Below are 18,164 nucleotides of genomic sequence, written 5' to 3'. Positions count from 1 at the left end.
CCCTGCTTTCTCCCTTCCTAAAACAATATCAGCAAGTTTCATCACTGTTTTCAAACATGCTAACAGTTCGCTTAATGAGCTTCATCCTTATTCGTCCTCCTTGTTAGATGAGCCCCTGCTGCTGGCATACCCTTCCAACAGTTACTTTTGTCCCTCTCTCCTCACCCCTATTGGACAACAGCTTTTGTTGCTGTTCTTTATGCTGTTTTCATATATAGTTGGAATGTATTTCAAAAGTATTCACCTTCTACCTTTTCCCTTCTCCCTTCTTCTAAGTCATTTTAAGTTAGACTCATGTTCTGTGTTTATCCAAACATGTATATAAGTATTATGTGTATGAATAAGTATGTCTTTTTGGTCTAGCTTCCATATATAAGCAAAAGAATATGCTATTTCCGCTTTTTTGAGCTTGATTTGTTTCTCATTCAGTATAACATTTTCTAATTATATCCATTTTCCTACAAATGACATTATTTTGTTTCCCTTTTTAAGCTTTATTCCATAGTTGTGTGTGTGTATGTATACATCTTTTTTATGTATTCATCTGTTATTAAGCACCTTGGCTGATTGTGCCATTTGGCTATTGTGAACAGTGTTGCAGTAAACATAGGTATGCAGAAGTCTTTCTGGTCTATTGATTTACTCTCCTTCAGATGTATGCCCAATAGTGGTATGTTGGGGTCATAAGAAAAGTCTGTTTTTGGTCTTTATTTTATGCCAGTCTTGGGGCTTGAATTCAGGTCCTGTGTGCGGTTCCTGACCTTCTTTTGCTTAAGGCTAGCATTCTGCCACTTGAGCCACAGCACCACTTCAGATTTTTTTCTGAGTAGTTTGTTGGAGATAAGTGGCTCATGGCTTTTCTTGCCCAGGCTGGCTTCGAACCAGAATCCTCAGATCTCAGTCTCCTGAATAGCTAGGATTATAGGTGTGAGTGCCAGTGCCCCACTCTATTTTTTGTCTTTTGAAGAAACTCCACACTGATTTCCATAGTGGTCTCACTAGTTTATAGTTGCACCAACAGTGAATGAGGATTCTATCTTCCCACATTCTCACCAGCATTTGTTGTTAAAGAAACATTAAAAACTATTAAGGATAATTCTAAAAGAACAACACCAAAAAAAAAAAAAAAGGAAAAAAACTAAAGGAGAAAAGAGGCTTTGATAAAAAAAAATAATAAGTAGGCAAACCATATGATACTGATCAAGAAAGATTTTTAGATACAAAAATCAAGTTGGGGGGCTGGGAATATGGCCTAGTGGTAAAGTACTCGCCTCATATACATGAAGCCCTGGGTTCGATTCCTCAGCACCACATATATTGAAAAAGCCAGAAGTGGCACTGTGGCTCAAGTGGTAGAGCTAGCCTTGAGCAAAAAGAAGCCAGGGACAGTGCTCAGGCCCTGAGTCCACGCCCCAGGACTGGCAACGAAAACAAAACAAAAAACAAAAATCAAGTGGGACTGGGCACTGGTGGCTCATGCCTCTAATCCTAGTTGCTCAGGAGGCTGAGATCTAAGAATCTCACTTTGAAGCCAACCCTGGCAGGAAAGAGCATGAGACTCTTATTTCCAATTAATCACCGGGAAACCAGACATGGCATTGTGGCTCAAAGTGGTAGAGCACTAGCCTTGAGCAAAAGGGCTCAGGGACAGCGCCCAGGCCCTGAGTTCAAGGCCCACAACCTACCAAAAAAAAAAAATCAAGTGGATATTACAAGGTAGGAGTATGAGTTGGCAGTAGAAGAAAGGATTTTCAATGGGATGTTCTGTTTGCTTTCTGACACTGTAATAAATACCTGAGACAATAAACTTACACAGAAAACGTTTACTTTGGCTCATGGTTTTAGAGGTTCAGTCCATGACTGGATTGGCCCTGTTGCTTTGGGTAAAGTAGCACATAATGGCAGGATAAAGTACTCACCTACTCACCTCGTGCATGGGAGATACTGGGGTCCTGCAGACCCTTCAAGGGCGGTGCCCCCAGTGACAAGAAGACTTCCCCTGGACCCCATGTCTGAATGGTTTCGTCACCTCTGGGAAGCACCTCTCTGGGCCCAAGGATCCAAATTGTAGTGAAATGGAGTGAGGATCGTATCACTGTGTCATGAGGATGTACACAGATAGATGCTGGCGTGTTATGTACAGAGAGTAGAACGGTGTGCCTGTGTGAAGTGCAGCATAGTGTGCCCGGAAGTAACGGGGTTAGGGCAGCGCTTCTGAAAGAAGGGTGTGCTGCAAGTAATAATGTTGATGGGTAGACAGGGACCACTGATCCTAAGTCTAGGCGTAAATTAGTATCAAAGGGGACTCCATAGATAATACTCCTTCCCTGAGCAAGTTCTGAATCAGCAGAGGTGCAGAGCAAATCGTTGTGACTGTTTTATTGTTTTACAGTTGACAAGAGAACTGGCTTACATCTGAGAAGAAGTAAAAAAAAAAATTATCTTGGTTCTGGTATTGGGGCTTGAGCTTGGTATGAGTGAGGGTTTTTCTGAGGCCAGTCACGTGGAAGGAAGCATCAAGCATCATGCTCTCCAGCTTTTTGTCTCTTAGTGCACTAAGCCAGAGCATGCCTAGCCGTTTTCTTCCTTCTGTAAGGCTCAATCAGAAACCTCTTCATTTCCATTTTCCTCTTCGAAACACCTACACATGTCTAGCACGAACAACTTAAACGAGAAACTCCACTAACACATAATATATATGCTGTTTGAAGTTCAGCTGCTACATGCAGTAAATAATTGTCCTACTTTCTGATGTCTAAAAGCCCTACATGAAGAAAGACTCTTTCCCCTACGATCTAATCTTTGCCTCAGCCATGCTGCTTAGGAAAAGCTGTGCAGGCATAATTCAAGGTCACGCAGCCGCTGCTGTACACTGAAGCCACCCGAGCTTGCTAATGCCCTGCTCCCTTTGCTGAGGACAGCACAGCTGGCATTTGCTTGCTAGGCCAGAGTGGCCAGTGCATGCTGTGGCCACCTGCACAGTTGATACTTAGTTCAGTTGAGGGTGTGTGTGTGTGTGTGTGTGTGTGTGTGTGTGTGTGTGTGTGTGTGTAGATTATGGGTTTTAAACTCAAGGCCTGGGTGCTGCCCTTGAACTTGTTTGCTCAAAGCTCGTGCTCTACCACTTGAGCCACTTCTAGCTTTTTGGTGGTTAATTGGAGATAAGAGTCTCATGGACTTTCCTGCTTGGACTGGCTTTGAACTGTGATTCTTGGATCTCAGCCTCCTGAGTACCTAGGGTTACAGGTGTGAGCCACTAGCACCCAGCTAGTTCAGATGGGTTTTAATTACCACCACCACCACAGTCAACTGAGGGTGGTTTCCTGGTGAGACCAACAAAGCTCCCAAGCCTTTGTTAAGGCTCCTAGCCTAATGCATACAGTCTTGTCTCTATAGAAACAGCCACTTAACTGATGACAAAGTTGCCATAACTACAGTCACAATGAAGGTCAAAATACTTTGCGGCCTATGGTTTATAAGGCTCAGACTTTCATAAAAGCTAGCACAGAACTCTAACCATTCATGTGGCCTTATGTACAGGAAAATACTTTGTCTCTCAATAAAGTTCTAGGTCCCAACAGAAACCTCCAAACTTTCGCATGTATTTTATGCTCCTAAATTTAACTTGATGTCTCTCTATCAAGATTTCAGTCCCATCCACACAGGTTGAGGGCTGTTAAATAGCAGTCTTTGTTTTGACTCAGCTCTCTAACAGTTGAGAAATGCCTTTTTATTAAGGGTATTGGAGACACCAACTGTTGCGCCTCTGTTACTAACAAAGCTGAATTGGAGATGTGGCTTACATAAGTGCAACTAGGTGAACTTCATAGCCCTGAATCTCAGAACTCAACAGACTGACCTAGAGGTAGGGAATTATTAGGGTCCTGCAAAAGTTTATGGACCCCCAAGAAAATACCCGCTCCCTGGGGCAGCAGTTTTGTTCCTCCTTCTGAGCTCACTTGCCATTCGGGCAGGTTTCTGTACCTGCTGGGGGGTGGAGAAGAGCAGTGGTGATGGTGCAGAGGAGCCACAGGCATGGAGAGGTGCCGGGAGGAGACAGGATAGGAGCCTATAGGCGACTGTAAATCAATCAAGTAGAAGAATGGAGGGTAGTCAGCGTGTTCTCACTGAGGACCTGTTGTCTCCTGAGCACAAATGTATTATTTAATCCTCAGAACACTGATTGTTCAGTATGAAGGCTGAGACGTGAAAGAAAGATCCAGATTTGAAGCTAGCCTGAGCAGAAAAGTCTGAGACTTCATCTTCATTATCCAGCAAAATGTTGGGCTTGAGGCATGGCTTAAGTGGTAGGGCACCAGCCACGAGCAAGGTCCTGGGTCTAGGCAGCATGACCCCACAGATCTAAAGGATGTGCGCTCTGGTTTTACACAGGCAAAAATGAAATCTGAGCTCAAGACAAGCACTTTCTCAAGGGCACAGGTGGCAGACAAGCATTAGTGTCTGTCTGACTCCTTGGTTACAACTACAGCTCTCTGTCCAGCCCTGTCACTTGTCCTTGCCCCTCAGGCCCACTCTTGCCAGCCATGGGGTGGGTCATTCACTATCCTTCATTGATCTGTCTTAATTATTTCAATTCTAACGTGCTGGAAAATTGAGGGCTGGAGTAGCAGAGGGGGTAAGGCCTTAATTGGAGCTTGACAAATTGTAGTACCTCAGGAGGAGATGATGCACTTTAAGAGTGTAGGAAAGAGTGGGAAGACAGAAACATCAGGTGAAATCAGTGTCCCAAGGAGGGACTGCCATATTCAGCTGTTGGAAAAACAACCTGCAAACCTTACTGCCAGCCCAGGAACTTGAGAAGTGTGGGTTCATCTGTTGTGAGAGGCTTGACTTGGGAAGCTAAGGCATTTTGTGCCCCTCCCAGTCAAGAGGACAACAGAGTCGCCATCCTGAGAACATTTCTTTGGGAACCTGGAGTCAATAACCAATCACAACTTAACAGTCCACAAGGTGGCATTTCAATAGAACTCGCGTATAAATGAGTTCTTAGAGGTGTTGGGAGGGAGAACAGACTAACCAACAGAGAAAAGCAAAAAGATTAAGCCATAGGAAGCCAGGCTGCAACCGTGAAGCCAGAGGCAGGCCGCAGGAACCCAGCAGGCTCCAGTACTGGTAGATGAAGGACTGGGAATTCTCGCTGAGCCAGAGAGCAGAGACATCTGGAAAGCGTCTGTAGGTCCCACCTCAGAAAGTGTTGCAGTCCTCCTGAAACCTGACCCATGTGTGGGATGTACCACCAAGCTCTGGCAGCTCAGAAAGATCTGGCACAAGTCCAGCACAGCCCACATTAGATAGAGCCAGCTGAGCCACACCTGGCAGCTCAGCAGCCTTGGGCCACCCTGCTGAGCCAAACAATAGTGCTATCAGCCATCAGCCTGAACTCTGAAGTCCTGCTGCCTGTAATGGCTTCACGCTCAGGCCTAAAACAGCCTTTTGCAACCTGCAGGAAAGTCTAGATATAAATAAAGATAAGAACTCAAATTTATTTGTTACATATCTCTGTCTTTGTTATTCTGTTGTTTCAAGTGTTTTGTGTGTTGTATTTGTTTAACTTTATGGTTTTTCTCTGTAAATCATATAAAAGCCATTTACCTTTTAATGTCTACCTTCTAGCATAGACCTATTATTTCCTCTCATTTAATCTTGTAGTTTGCTTCTCCTCCTTTTAACCCAAGCTGTAGTGTCTGAATGTCATCACTGTATTTTAGTATTCTCCCTTGAATCATGGTTTTATTTCTCCACATAGCCTCTCACCAGTTCTGCCCACCTTATTATATCTACAAGTGGCACTTCTCTCTCTCCTTCTCCTGCTTCTCCATTCATAAATCTTCAGTTCCCTAAACTCATACCTACTAGCTAGATTATCTGAATATCACTTGCTCTTTTTGTTGTTTTACTTTCTGTTTTATTTTGTCGTTACTGTTGTCTGTTTTTCTCTTTTCCTAAATTCATTAATGTTCACTTAAAAAATTTGTATGTGTGTATATATTCTTACTCATCTCTTCATTATACCTCCACTGCTCCCTAATGCAACACAACATTAAGTGAATTATTTTCTGCTTATTTCACCCCATCTTCCTAATAAACCCTCCCATAGAAGTTAGCTCTCAAGCCAGATACTGGTAGCTCATGCCTATGATCCTTGCTACTCAGTAGGCTGAGATTTGAGAAACGTGGTTTGATGCCAGCCTGAGCAGACAAACACAGACACTCTTCATCTCAAATTACCTACCAAAAACTGCAAGTGGAGTTGTGGCTCAAGTGGTAGAGACAAGCCTTGAGCAAACAAAATTTTGGGACAGCACCCAGGCCCTGAATTAAGCCCAAGAGCGCGCGCACACACGCACACACACACACACACACACACACACACACGCCCTGAATTAAGCCCAAGAGCGCGCACACACACACACACACACCATTGTCCCCCACTTCTTCCAAACCTTATAAAGCCAAATATAGCCAAATATATTTCAGTTGGATCATCCCCTCTGTCTCCTTTCTGCTATGCCCTTGGTTAAAGATCTTTTTAGAACATGAAGATACATCTTGGATCCATTTTAGAAAGATGAATATAGATAATTCTTATTCATTAGAATATAGGTAATTCTTACTCATTAGAATTTAACACAACAGGAGTATGGTTTACTACCTATTGAAACCAAGCTTCTTCACTTTGAGTACAGAAAAGTCTTATATACAATGTCTGAAATTGACTATTGCTCAGCCTAGATCCACTCCACTCTTTTTTTTTTTCAAATTTTTATTATCAAACGTACAGAGAGGTTACAGTTTCATACGTTAGGCATTGGATACATTTCTTGTACTGTTTGTTACCTTGTCCCTCCTACCCCCCTCACTCCTCCCCCTTTCCCTTTCCCCCCATGGGGTCCACTCCACTCTTATTCAACCAATACTAGAATCCTTAGCCAAAGCAATAAGGCAGGAGAAAGAAATGAAAGATTCAAATAGAGAAAGAAGAAGTCAAAGTATTTTTATTTGCTAGTATTCTAATCTTGTACTTAACAGATCCTGGAGGCTCTGCCAAACAAAACAAAACAACTAAAAACCTGGTAAAACTAGCCAGGTACCACTGGCTCATGCCTGTAGTCCTAGCTGCTTGGAAGGCTTAAATCTGAGGATAGTAGTTCAAAGCCAGCCTGGGTTTTAGAAAGGTCTCTGAAAGTACTCCAATTAATCAGAAACGTCTCCAGTTAATCAGAAGAAAAAAGAATTGAAGTAGAGCTATGGCTCAGGTAGTAAAATGCCTTGAGAAAAAAGACTGAAGGACAGCATTCAGGCCCTGACTTTAAATCCGATTGTCACCATAAAACAACAACAATTAAAAAAATGCAAAACTCTTAACACTTGGTGGTAGCAGAATACAAAGTCAGTACTCTAAGACCAAACGGCTGGGTGCTGGTGGCCCACTTCAGCAATCCTGGCTATTCAGATGAGATCGGGCGCGTTCAGGGTGGTATGGCCGTAGACAATCCTGGCTATTCAGGAGGCTGAGATCTGACGATCAAGGTTCAAAGTCTAGGCAGGAAAGTCTGTGAGATTCTTATCTCCAATTAATCACAGAAAAAGTTGGAAGTGGCTCTATGGTGCAAGTGGTAGAAAGTGCTAGCCTTGAGAGAAAAGGAGCTCAGGGATAGTGCCCAAGCCCAGGGTTTGCACCCCAGGATCAACGAAAAGAAAAGAAAAGAAAAAAAAAAAAAAGATGAGTATCTTTTCTATATACCAGCAATGAACAGGCTGAGAAAAAAAAAATCAGGAAATTAATTCCATTCACATTATCGTCAAAACAATGAAACACCTAGATATTAACAACTAAGGAAATGAAAGATCTCTACAGTGAAAACTATAAAACCATACAGAAATTTAAGAAGATGTCAGAAGATGAAAGATTTCCCAAGCTCATGGATTGGCACTATTAATAAGATGAAATTGAACACACCATCAAAAACCAGTGTTAAATAATTGATGTAATACCATCAAGACCCTAATATCATCTCTTACAGAATTGTAGAATTCAGACATAAAAGACCCTGGGCAGCAACGGCTATTCTAAATAAAAGGAGCACTACTGGCATCATCACAGTCCCAGACTCCAGCTCATACTACAGACCTGCAGCAGCACACAGCGTCACACTGGCGCAAGGAAACCCAGAGACCAAGAAACGGTAGAGAAGTCTCAGGAATATTTTCTTTCTTTCTTTTTTAATCTTTAATTGTTATCATAAAGGTGACGTACAGAGGGATTACAGTTACATATATCAGATTGAGCACATTTCTTTTTGAAGAATGTCACCCTTTCCCTCTTGCCCAGTTTTTTTTTCCTCTTGTCCCTACCCACAAATTGTATAGTTCTACTAATTTTTAGCAAAGGAGCCAAGAACATACAGTAGAGAATAGAGAGAGCCTCTTCAACAAATGGTGTGGGGAACAGTGGCTTGTCTACCTTCAGGAAACTGCAACTAGACCTCTGTCTCTTCCCCTGTACAAAAATTAACTCCAGTTGGATCCAAGAGCTTAAAATAAGCCCTGAAACTTTAAATCCACTGTAGGAAAATACAGGAAAGATCCTGGAAATTATAAGCACAGGTAAATTTTTTCTGAATAGGAAGGATGGCAGGTGCCCAAGGGCAACTACTGACAAATGGTATTGACTACATCAAATGAAAGAGTTTCTTTCTGCACAGCAAAAGGAACGATATCAGAACCAAATAACCCATGGAATCGAAGACATCTGTGCCAGCGATTCAGAAAATACAGGATTAATGTCCAGGAGGTGTAGGGTTTATGTATCTTGTAGAATATTACACAGCCATAAGAAGGAGGAGCAAATCAGTTCAGGGAAGCCCATTTCACTTTGGGTAAGCAGTCAGGGACTGGGCAGTATCTTCACCTGGGAGGAAGGGAGTGGAGGTTGAGTGACAGCTTCTTCTCTACCCTGTATACATTTCACATTACCTAAATAGATGTTTGTTCCCAAAACACTGTGAGGTGAACACCGTAGATACTTTGATAGCCCCAGTGCAGGAGAAATGGTGGGAGAAGGTGAAGCAGAAGAGAAGTGGAGGTCTTGGGGCTGGTCCAGAGCAGATCACTAGGGCTGGTATACACAGCAGATGTTACACAAATAATTTTAGCTTTTATATTTCATAACTGTGAACCTTTTAAAATGCTTGACAGATTAGTTAGCATTTGTACTTCTATTTTAATGGAGATTTGTTTTGTGTCTATTTGACCGTTTTTCAACAATTAGGTATTTAATGAGTTTGTTAATATGTTGTATAATTTGTGGTACAGTAAGGAGTTTGAACTCAGGGCCTCAAGCTTGCTAGATTGGCACTATACCACTTGAGCCATGCCTTTACCCATGCTTTTTGGAGGTGGAGTCTAGTGGTTTTGTTGGGGGTTTTTGTTGTTGTTTTTTTCTGCTCAGATTGGTCTCAAACCACAATCGTCAAGGTCTCAACCTTCTGAGTAGCTGGGTTTACAAACCTGAGCCCTAAAACCCATCTTGACTCACATTCTTTTTTTCTTTGTTTTGTCGGTCATGGGGCTTGAACTCAGGGTCTGGATGCTGTCCCTGAGCTTTTCACTGAAGGCTAGCACTCTACCACTTTGAGCTACAGCACCACTTCGGGTTTTCTGGTAGTTAACTGGAGATAAGAGTCTTATGGTCTTTCCTGAATGGGCTGGCTTGGGACTGTGATCCTCAGATCTCAGCCTCCTGAGTAGCTAAGATTATAAGCATGAGCCACCCAGGGCCCAACTTGACTCATATTCTTAACAGGAAAAATGTCTTACCCCATAGAAAGCCTACTATTTTTTAAACAAATTAAGGATTTATTAGGCTTGTTTTCTCCAAATAAAAAGATGGGATAGAGTACATTTTAATTTCAGTTGTAAAACAATCAAGAATGTTGAACATAACCATAAATCCAAGAAACACATCCATAGCACAGCACAGCATCCTGGCACTATCACCTGCTGCAGCCTAATGCTGGTACACGCCGTGGCTCTGGGGCATCCTTTCTGTCAGGTCAGCATCTATGGCAAGAACCATATGGAGATGTCCATATCCAGCCAGGTACTGATGGCTCACGCCTGTAATCCTAGCTCCTCAGCAGGCTAAGAGCTGAGGATCACCATTTGAAGCCAGCCCCAAAAGGAAAGTCCATGAGACTCTTATCTCTAATTAACCAGCAAAAAGGTAGAAGTGGAGCAGTGCCTCAAGTGGCAGAGTGCTAGCCTTGAGTGGAAAAGTGAGGGATTATGTCCAGGCTCTGAGTTCAAACCTCAGAACTGGGGTTGGAAAAAAAAAAAAAAGATTTCCATATCACCTCTGCCAAAAGACAAAACAAGATGGGGGAAGAAATCTAGAACTATTAATATCCTGATGCCTCCAAGGAGGAGGAACTATCCTCCCCCTTAGATGTATGTTTGTATGCATGTGTGTGCATGCATGCACAGACTCATACCTAAGTGGTTTAAGGTCATTGCCTCACAGGGCCCAGGATCTCAGTGGCTGAATTTCAATTTAGAGCTCTGAAATAGCAAACCCTTACCCTGCATTCCTTAACATATCTTTTTTTTTCCTGTCTTCTTTCAGGCAGTGTTTTGCGTTTCTGCAAAGTTTTGCACAGTGTCTGTTCCCATGCAAACCAATGAAGGAGAAGTGTCAGAAGAAAGCAGCTCCAAGGTCGGTAAATTACATAACAGTAAGAACAGTTGGAGTAGAAACTAAACAGTAGAGGCAATGGAAGAGTAGTGTGGGTGTTTTGTTTTAGGTGAATCTAGAAATTAAATTGATTTGCATTATAACCTAGCCTGTCCAAGAAGCTATTTTTTTCTCAGTATAATTTTTTGTTATGCTGTATGACAAACTTAAAACTTATTTTACCAAACCTTATGGTTCACTTTTAGCATACTAGTATTGTACTTTTTAATTTGTATCGGGAAAATTATATATTCTTGTATAAAATGAAAACAAATCAAAGTGCAGGAGACAAAAGTCAAAGTTATCCCTTTTACTGCATAGATGCAGTCACTGATAATTTGTAGATATTAGTCTGTTAGAGTTTTTTTTCTTTCAGTTACGGGGCTTGAACTCAGGGACTGGGCATTGTCCCTGAGCTCTTTCGCTCAAAGCTAGCCTCTATCATTTTGAGCCACAGCTCCACTTCCAGTTTTCTGGTGGCTAATTGAAGGTAAGAGCCTCCCAGACTTTCCTGCCTGGGCTGGCTTTGAATTGAGATCCTTAGAGCTCAGCTTCCTGAGTAACTAGAATTATAGATGTGAGTTACCAGCATCCGGCTAGAAAAAAAAAATTTTTTTTTTGCCAGTCCTGGGCCTTGGACTCAGGGCCTGAGCACTGTCCCTGTCTTCTTTTTGCTCAAGGCTAGCACTCTGCCACTTGAGCCGCAGCGCCACTTCCGGCCATTTTCTGTATATGTGGTGCTGGGGAATGGAACCCAGTGCTTTATGTATACGAGGCAAGCACTCTTGCCACTAGGCCATATCCCCAGGCCCCCGGCTAGAAATTTTTAAGTGGTAATTGATTGGCTGTTTTGACCTAAACCTGAAGGAATACTCTCCTTGTCAACACTCTGTCTATGTGTTCGTCTACATTTCTATTGCTGTCTGGTTCCATTTCTTGACTTTCGTTGACTCTGTCCTGGCCCAGTCACATGGGACCCTGTTGTCCCCTTTGCTCATCCCCTTTCTTCTCCAGAATTGGCTGTAGAGCTTCCTAGGAGCTTTTAAGCGTCACATTGTCTAGCTACTGCCCAGGATGTGTCCAAGTTGGGGTACCTGGTTGCTGCAGCCTCTACCTGCACTAGACTGAAAGTGGAGCAGTGTCACTAAAAACCTTCGAAGAATCTAGACACAAAAGATTGTACGCTGTATTATTCCTTATTATAAGAAGAATTAATAAAACCATGGATGGAGTGCGGATTGGTATTTTCTGGAACTTGGTTGAGGAAAATGAGGGATTGTGAGTAACTGCTCAGTGTGGGGTCAGGGATTCCATTTGTTATGATGGAAACATTCCAGAACTAGATAGAGATGTTGCACATGTTGTAAATATACTGAATGCCTCTGAATTGTTCATCTTAAAATTGTTACTTTTTTTCCTTTTTTTTTTGCTAGTCCTGGGGCTTAAACTCAGGGCCTGAGCACTGTCCCTCAGCTTCTTTTGTTCAAGACTAGCACTCTACCACTTGAGCTACAGGGCCACTTCAAGCTTTTCATGTTGCTATGCTACTGAGGAATAGAATTCAGGGCTTCATGCATGCTAGGCAAGCACTCTACCACGAAGCCAGCCAAAATGGTTAATTTTGTCTATGACTTTCACATCATTGAATTTGTTAAGTGTCAGTGCATTCCTATTGCACCAGTCTTCACTGCCTCTAGGCCTCCTTCTGTAATTGGTTGAATTCTTGGGAGGCTGTGCCCTTGTTCGCTCTGTTACCCTTCCTGAGCTGGCTTCAGAGAAGCACTGTTTGTGCGAGTCCCTCTTACAAACGGCCCTTCAGCATCTTTCTAAATCCCCCTTCAATGTGTTGTTTTTCCTTTCCCATTTCACCATGTCTCTTTGATTTTGTAGCCAAAACATCAGGCCTATCTAGACCCTGAGTCCTATTGAGGGCTCATGAGAATCTGTGAGACATACAGATTCTACTCTGAGAACTCCCTAACACCTACACACACACATATGCACACGTGCCCATGACTCAAGACACACCAGCCTAGGATTTGTGAGGGACCCATACACTCTTCCCCTCAAGATCCTGATTATTAACTTACAGTGAAATATGATGGTAAAGAAGGTTGAAATTCTAGGGTGCTCTGGCTAGTACTACATTCTTTTCCTGAAAAGCTAAGTTTTAATTGAAATACTGCTAGCCATGAATCTTGTGTTCCATGCTTTTATAGGTTAACTATGAAAAGTATGTTTTGTGAAATGTAGGCAACATAGCAGGACATCCACAGGCAGGGTGATACACTCTTTTGGCCTGATTTTCTTAGAGTGAAACACATATAACATGCTTTACTTGACATCTGAATGCCTGTTGATCTGGAAAACATTTTATCTGTGATACATAGCTTTGAGTCATTGAATTTAATGCTGTGTGTATGTGTGTGTGTGTGTGTGTGCGCGCGCACGCACGTACACCTGTGCACTTATGCCTGGTCTGGCTATTATAGAGTAGAGCTGTGTATCACCCAGCAGTTTTTGATCTGCCATATGGCTACAGACACATTTTGAACCTCAGCTGTTTATGTCATGCTTTCTTCATTTAAAAAAATTGAGATATATTGTCAAAAACTGAAAGAATTATATAGGCATTCACTTTAACAAAGTATATACTGGGCATCTAAGTACCAGTGGCTCACGCCTGTAATCCTAGCTACTCAAGAGGCTGAGATCTGAGGATCGCAGTTTGAAGCCAGCCTAGGCAGGAAAGAGTTCGTGAGACTCTTATCTCCAATTAACCACTAAAGATACTGGAAGTGGAGCTATGGCTCAATTGGTAGAGAACAAGCCTTGAAGACAAAGAGGCTCAGGGACAGCACCCAGGCCCCGAGTTCACGCCCCACAACAGACAAAAATAAATAAGTAAATAAAAATAAAATCCCCAAACCATTATACTGGGCAGGAGAGCCCCAAATATTTTATGTAGATAGTCTATCCTCAAGAATGACAAACATAGGGCTGGGAATGTAGTAGAGCTCTTGCCTAGCATGCATGAAGGCCCTGGGTTCCATTTCTCAATAACACATCGCTTGTGGCTCAAGTGGTAGAATGCTAGCCTTGAGTAAATGAAGCTCAAAGACAGTGCCCAGGCCCTGAGTGCAAGCCCCAGGACTGGCAAAAAAAAAAAAATGACAAGCATAATTTTCCACTCTTTAAATGAGGCTTTATGTAGTGGAGAAACCTAACGCCACCTCAGCCAGAGCAGCAAGGTCATGGCCAGCCATCATTTGGGAGATCATGTTTGCTTTATGTCCCCTGGATGAAATAGCACATCACATCTTTGCTCTCCTGTCCCCAAACTCATTGCCCAAGTCCAATCTGAAATATACTGGACTGAGCCCGCTAGAGGGCTGTTCTGCGAGGGAATTGATAAAAACTGTCAAGGAAAATGAGAAAAAGTGTAACAGCCAAGAGGAAGGAGCCAAGGGAGACACAAGGAAATGTAGTGTGGTATCCTGGATGGAACTCTAGAAGGGAGGTAAATAGTAAGGGAATCTCCAAGTATGGACTTTAGGAAGTAACTGTGTCTCAATATTGGTGCAGTAATTGTGAGGAACAGTAATAGCAGAGGCTGGCTGGATGCGGGATATATTTGGAAGCCCACTCTCCCTATTGTTTTTGCAAATCTAAACTTGTCCTGGAAAAAATAAAGTTGACTTCTATTTTTGTTTTTATTTTTTGAGATTATATCTCTGTGTAGCCCGGGCTGGCCTTACATACTTAAGTGATTTTCAAAACCCACCGCAACAGCCTTTTGTTGTCTTGAATGATTTGGTATTTGGATGAGCTCAGTTAGGATAGTTCTGCTCCAAAACGGTGTTGGCAGGAGCTACAGTCATCTGGAGGCTCGCTTGTCCAGAAATGTCCAATAGGGCTGCTAGCTGGTGTTGGCTGTTGGCTGGGGGCTCAGCTTTTGAAGCCGTTGTCCAGATGTTTTTCCATGTGACCTCTTTGCTCACCTTGGATTTCTCACACGTGGCATCCGGGACTCCAGAGGGCACATTCTAAGCATGCATTTAGGTAGGGCTCAGCCTCGGAAGTCACAAGCTGTACCAACTCCGCATTTGTTGAATTAAAGCAAGTCACAGGACTTCCTGGTATGAGAGGTAGGAGAGAGAAATACCGTCCCGCCTCTCAGTGGGAAGATTGACACGGAATCTGAGGCCATTCTTAGTCTACCATATAATGAATTAAAGAGTTTACCATATAATGGATTAAAGTGCTGGGTTTGCCAGACACTGGTAGCTAATGCCTGTAACCCTAGATACTTACAAGGCTGACACTTGGAGCATCACGTTTGAAGGTAGCCTGGGTGGAAGAGTTGGGGAGACCCTGTCTCCAATTAACCAGTATGATGCCAGACTGGAGGCATGGCTCAAGTTACCAGTAGAATGTGTAGAATGTCAGTTGTGACCAAGAAAGCCCAGTGAGAGTACCACCAGACCCTGAATTCAAGCCCTACTACTGGTACCAAAAAAAAGGTGTGTGTACCAGGTTTAAAAAGAGGATATAATGGAGACAAAATTATTTTAGACTGAGAAGTTTCTAGAATAGGCATCAGGTTTTTCAGAGAAAGAAATGAATTGCTCATTTTACTTTAGCACTTTCCTTGTTATAACTGGTCTTGATAGAAAATGTAATAGACTATAATATTTGTATCCTTACCCCAAGATTCTCTAATATTATGTATTCCCACCAAAAAATGTTATGGATTTCAATTGGTCCTCACCTTCCATGTTTTCATTTTAGCCATTCTAGTGAATGTGAAATGCTGTTTCATTGTGTGTGTGCACGTGCACACACGTGTGTAAACACCTGTTCCCTAATACCATAGCTTGAACTGGATTGGTACTGTTTGAGGCTTTTTCACTCATAGCTGGTACTCCACCACTTAAGCCACATCTCTACTTTCAGCTTTAGTTAGTCTAGTTAGGATTTGTTTTCCTAGGATACCCTTGAACCAAGATTCTCAAATCTTAGTTTCCCGATTAGCTAACTAGTGCCTGGTTGTGGTTTTGATTTACATCTTGCATGCTTTCTAAATTGAAGATGCCAGCCAGGTGTGTTGGTGGCTCACACCTATAATCATAGCTACTAAGAAGGCTGAGATATGAGGACCACAGTTTGAAGCCAGCTGGGGAAGAAAAGTTTCCTAGAGACTCTTATCTCCAATTAACCACTCTAAAACCAGAAATACAACTGCGGCTCAAAATGGGAGCTTTTTGAGCTCAGGGACAGTGTCCAGGCCCTGAGTTCAAACCTCACTGACATAAACAGGTAGGTAGGTAGATTGGTTGATTGATTGATAGATGATAGGTAGTGTCCACATCCCACCTTGGACTTACTGACGCAGATTCTCAATAATTGGGACCTATAATCCTAATTACTCTTGAGGTTTAGAGTGGAGGATTGCCATTTGAAGCCAGTCCAGATAGGGAAGTCTGTGAGACTCTTACAATTAACCAGCAGAAAAACTGGAAGTAGAGTTGTGGCCTAAGTGGTAGAGCGATAGCCTTGAAAAAAAGAGCTCAGAGACAGTGCCTATGCCCCGAGGTCAAGCCTTATGACTGACAAAAAAAAAAAAAAAAGACTGAGGAAGATTGTAAGTGAGGCCAGTCTGGGCTACATAATGAGAACTTGCCTCAAAAAAAATTAGGAGTTAGGAAACATGGATGATAAAAGGTGTCTGCATACTGTGTTCATAGCAGCAGTATCCATAGCAGCCAGCAAGTAGAAAGCAGTCCTCAAGCATCCCTCGGTGGATGCAGGGGTGTGCGTGCCGCGGAATAGGAGTGGGAATAGGATTGAGCCGCCGCAAGGGAGGAAGCCCTGCCATGAGCTACATAGCATGTACAATCCTCCCAAGTTATTATGCTAAGTGGAATAAGCCAATCCCCCAAAACTAATAGCAAATCACTTTGCTGATACTTTATTTCATAGAAATAAGGAAGCTGGCACATAAATGGAGGGAGGAAGGGGCAGCAAATGTACTCATTATATTCAATGTATACTATGTAAAAAACTGAACAGTGTAACTTGAGGTTAGGGATTGGAAAGGAATATGGGAGAAAACAATGGAAGGGGTGACATTGACTGAGATGTGTTGTACTCATAACCTGACTTAGGGAATTGTAACCCTTTTGTTCAGCTACATAATAGAAAGAAAGAAAGAAAGAAAGAAAGAAAGAAAGAAAGAAAGAAAGAAAGAAATAGCAAGCAGAGTGGCCGTTGTCAGGGGCAACAGGAGGAGTGAGAATTGGGGCTTTATTGTTTAGGGAATGCAGAGTTTCAGAAGGAAGATGAAAATGTTCTGGGATAGATGGTAGTGATGGTCACAAAACAATGTGAATATACTTAATGCCACATAACTGTACACTTAAAGAGAGCTGGGATATAGCTCAGTGGCAGATCCTCTTACTGTGGTCAAGATCCTGGGATAATAGAAAATCCTAAAAGTTTCTAGGGAAGAAAGAGGTCACACCCAAATTTAGGCTTTAGAATGATACATTCCATCTGGGAGTTAGAAGACATATTCATGTCCAGGGTTTCCTATGTCCACTGTATGTGTAGATAAAACAAGAGTGTTTCAGTCATTCAAGGTCTCAAAACAGTCTACATTACTTTGACCAGGAAATCATTGGGATATATGCTCCACTTAACCCAAGGAGTAAACCATTAAAGAAAGAAAAAAGGATCTGGGAAACCTGTCTAACATAGGAGAGATGGGAGGAAGAGGAAGGGGAGAGATGGGTCTGGCTAGCCAGATGTCAGCGGTTTAGTGGCCAGGAACACAAATGACACAGATTAGAATGTGAAATGACCCTGAGGACTGTCTCCAATATCCTGGCTGATCTGTCACCTGGGGGTCTTGAGCCATCAGTGAGATTTCTGGCTCTGGTGAGGAGTTTGAGAATGATTCAGTGAAAAATACATAGCAAATGGTGAGGGAAGTCTTGGGGGAGAGAGGGAGAAAGGGGGGAAGACGGAGGAAAGGAAAGAAGGGAGGGAAGGAGGGATGGAAGAAAGAAATAATTACTAGTTTCAGGGAAATAAAATTATACAATAATGGAAATTTAATTATACCATTCCAACGTTCAGCTATGTATATTATTTACTTAGTAATAGCACTGTTTGAGCTGACTATTGATTTAGAGAAAAAAGATGACTCACATTGGGAGGATTGGGGAGGGAAGAGAGGTGTGTATTGGGAAAGAGATACTAACTTTTTTTTTTTTTTGCCAGTCCTAGGCCTTGAACTCAGGGCCTGAGCACTGTCCCTGGCTTCTTTTTGCTCAAGGCTAGCACTCTGCCACTTGAGCCACAGTGCCACTTGCGGCTTTTTCTGTATATGTGATACTGAGGAATCAAA

The 18,164-nt window shown here is 42.5% G+C and overlaps 1 protein-coding gene across 5 annotated transcripts in view; it reads left to right on the top strand.

Moving 5' to 3' along the window:
- Nucleotides 1-18,164, top strand: part of Tnrc6b (trinucleotide repeat containing adaptor 6B) — a 213,853-nt gene that overhangs the window by 56,239 nt on the left and 139,450 nt on the right. For 4 of the 5 annotated variants that reach the window (XM_048355025.1, XM_048355016.1, XM_048354991.1 and 1 more), the window contains one exon: nt 10,646-10,735. In XM_048355025.1, coding sequence (XP_048210982.1) covers nt 10,691-10,735 — 45 coding nt within the window. In that variant the 5' untranslated portion in view covers nt 10,646-10,690. Of the gene's footprint in view, nt 1-3,704; nt 3,866-10,645; nt 10,736-18,164 lie in introns of those variants that run through there. The other variant, XM_048354999.1, reaches the window with a different exon arrangement.

This window comes from Perognathus longimembris, chromosome 1 (genome assembly GCF_023159225.1).
Source record: "Perognathus longimembris pacificus isolate PPM17 chromosome 1, ASM2315922v1, whole genome shotgun sequence".
NCBI classification, from domain to species: Eukaryota; Metazoa; Chordata; class Mammalia; order Rodentia; family Heteromyidae; genus Perognathus; species Perognathus longimembris.
The sequence above is the reverse complement of the archived record's forward strand: the minus strand, read 5'-3'. Positions and strand labels throughout refer to the sequence as shown.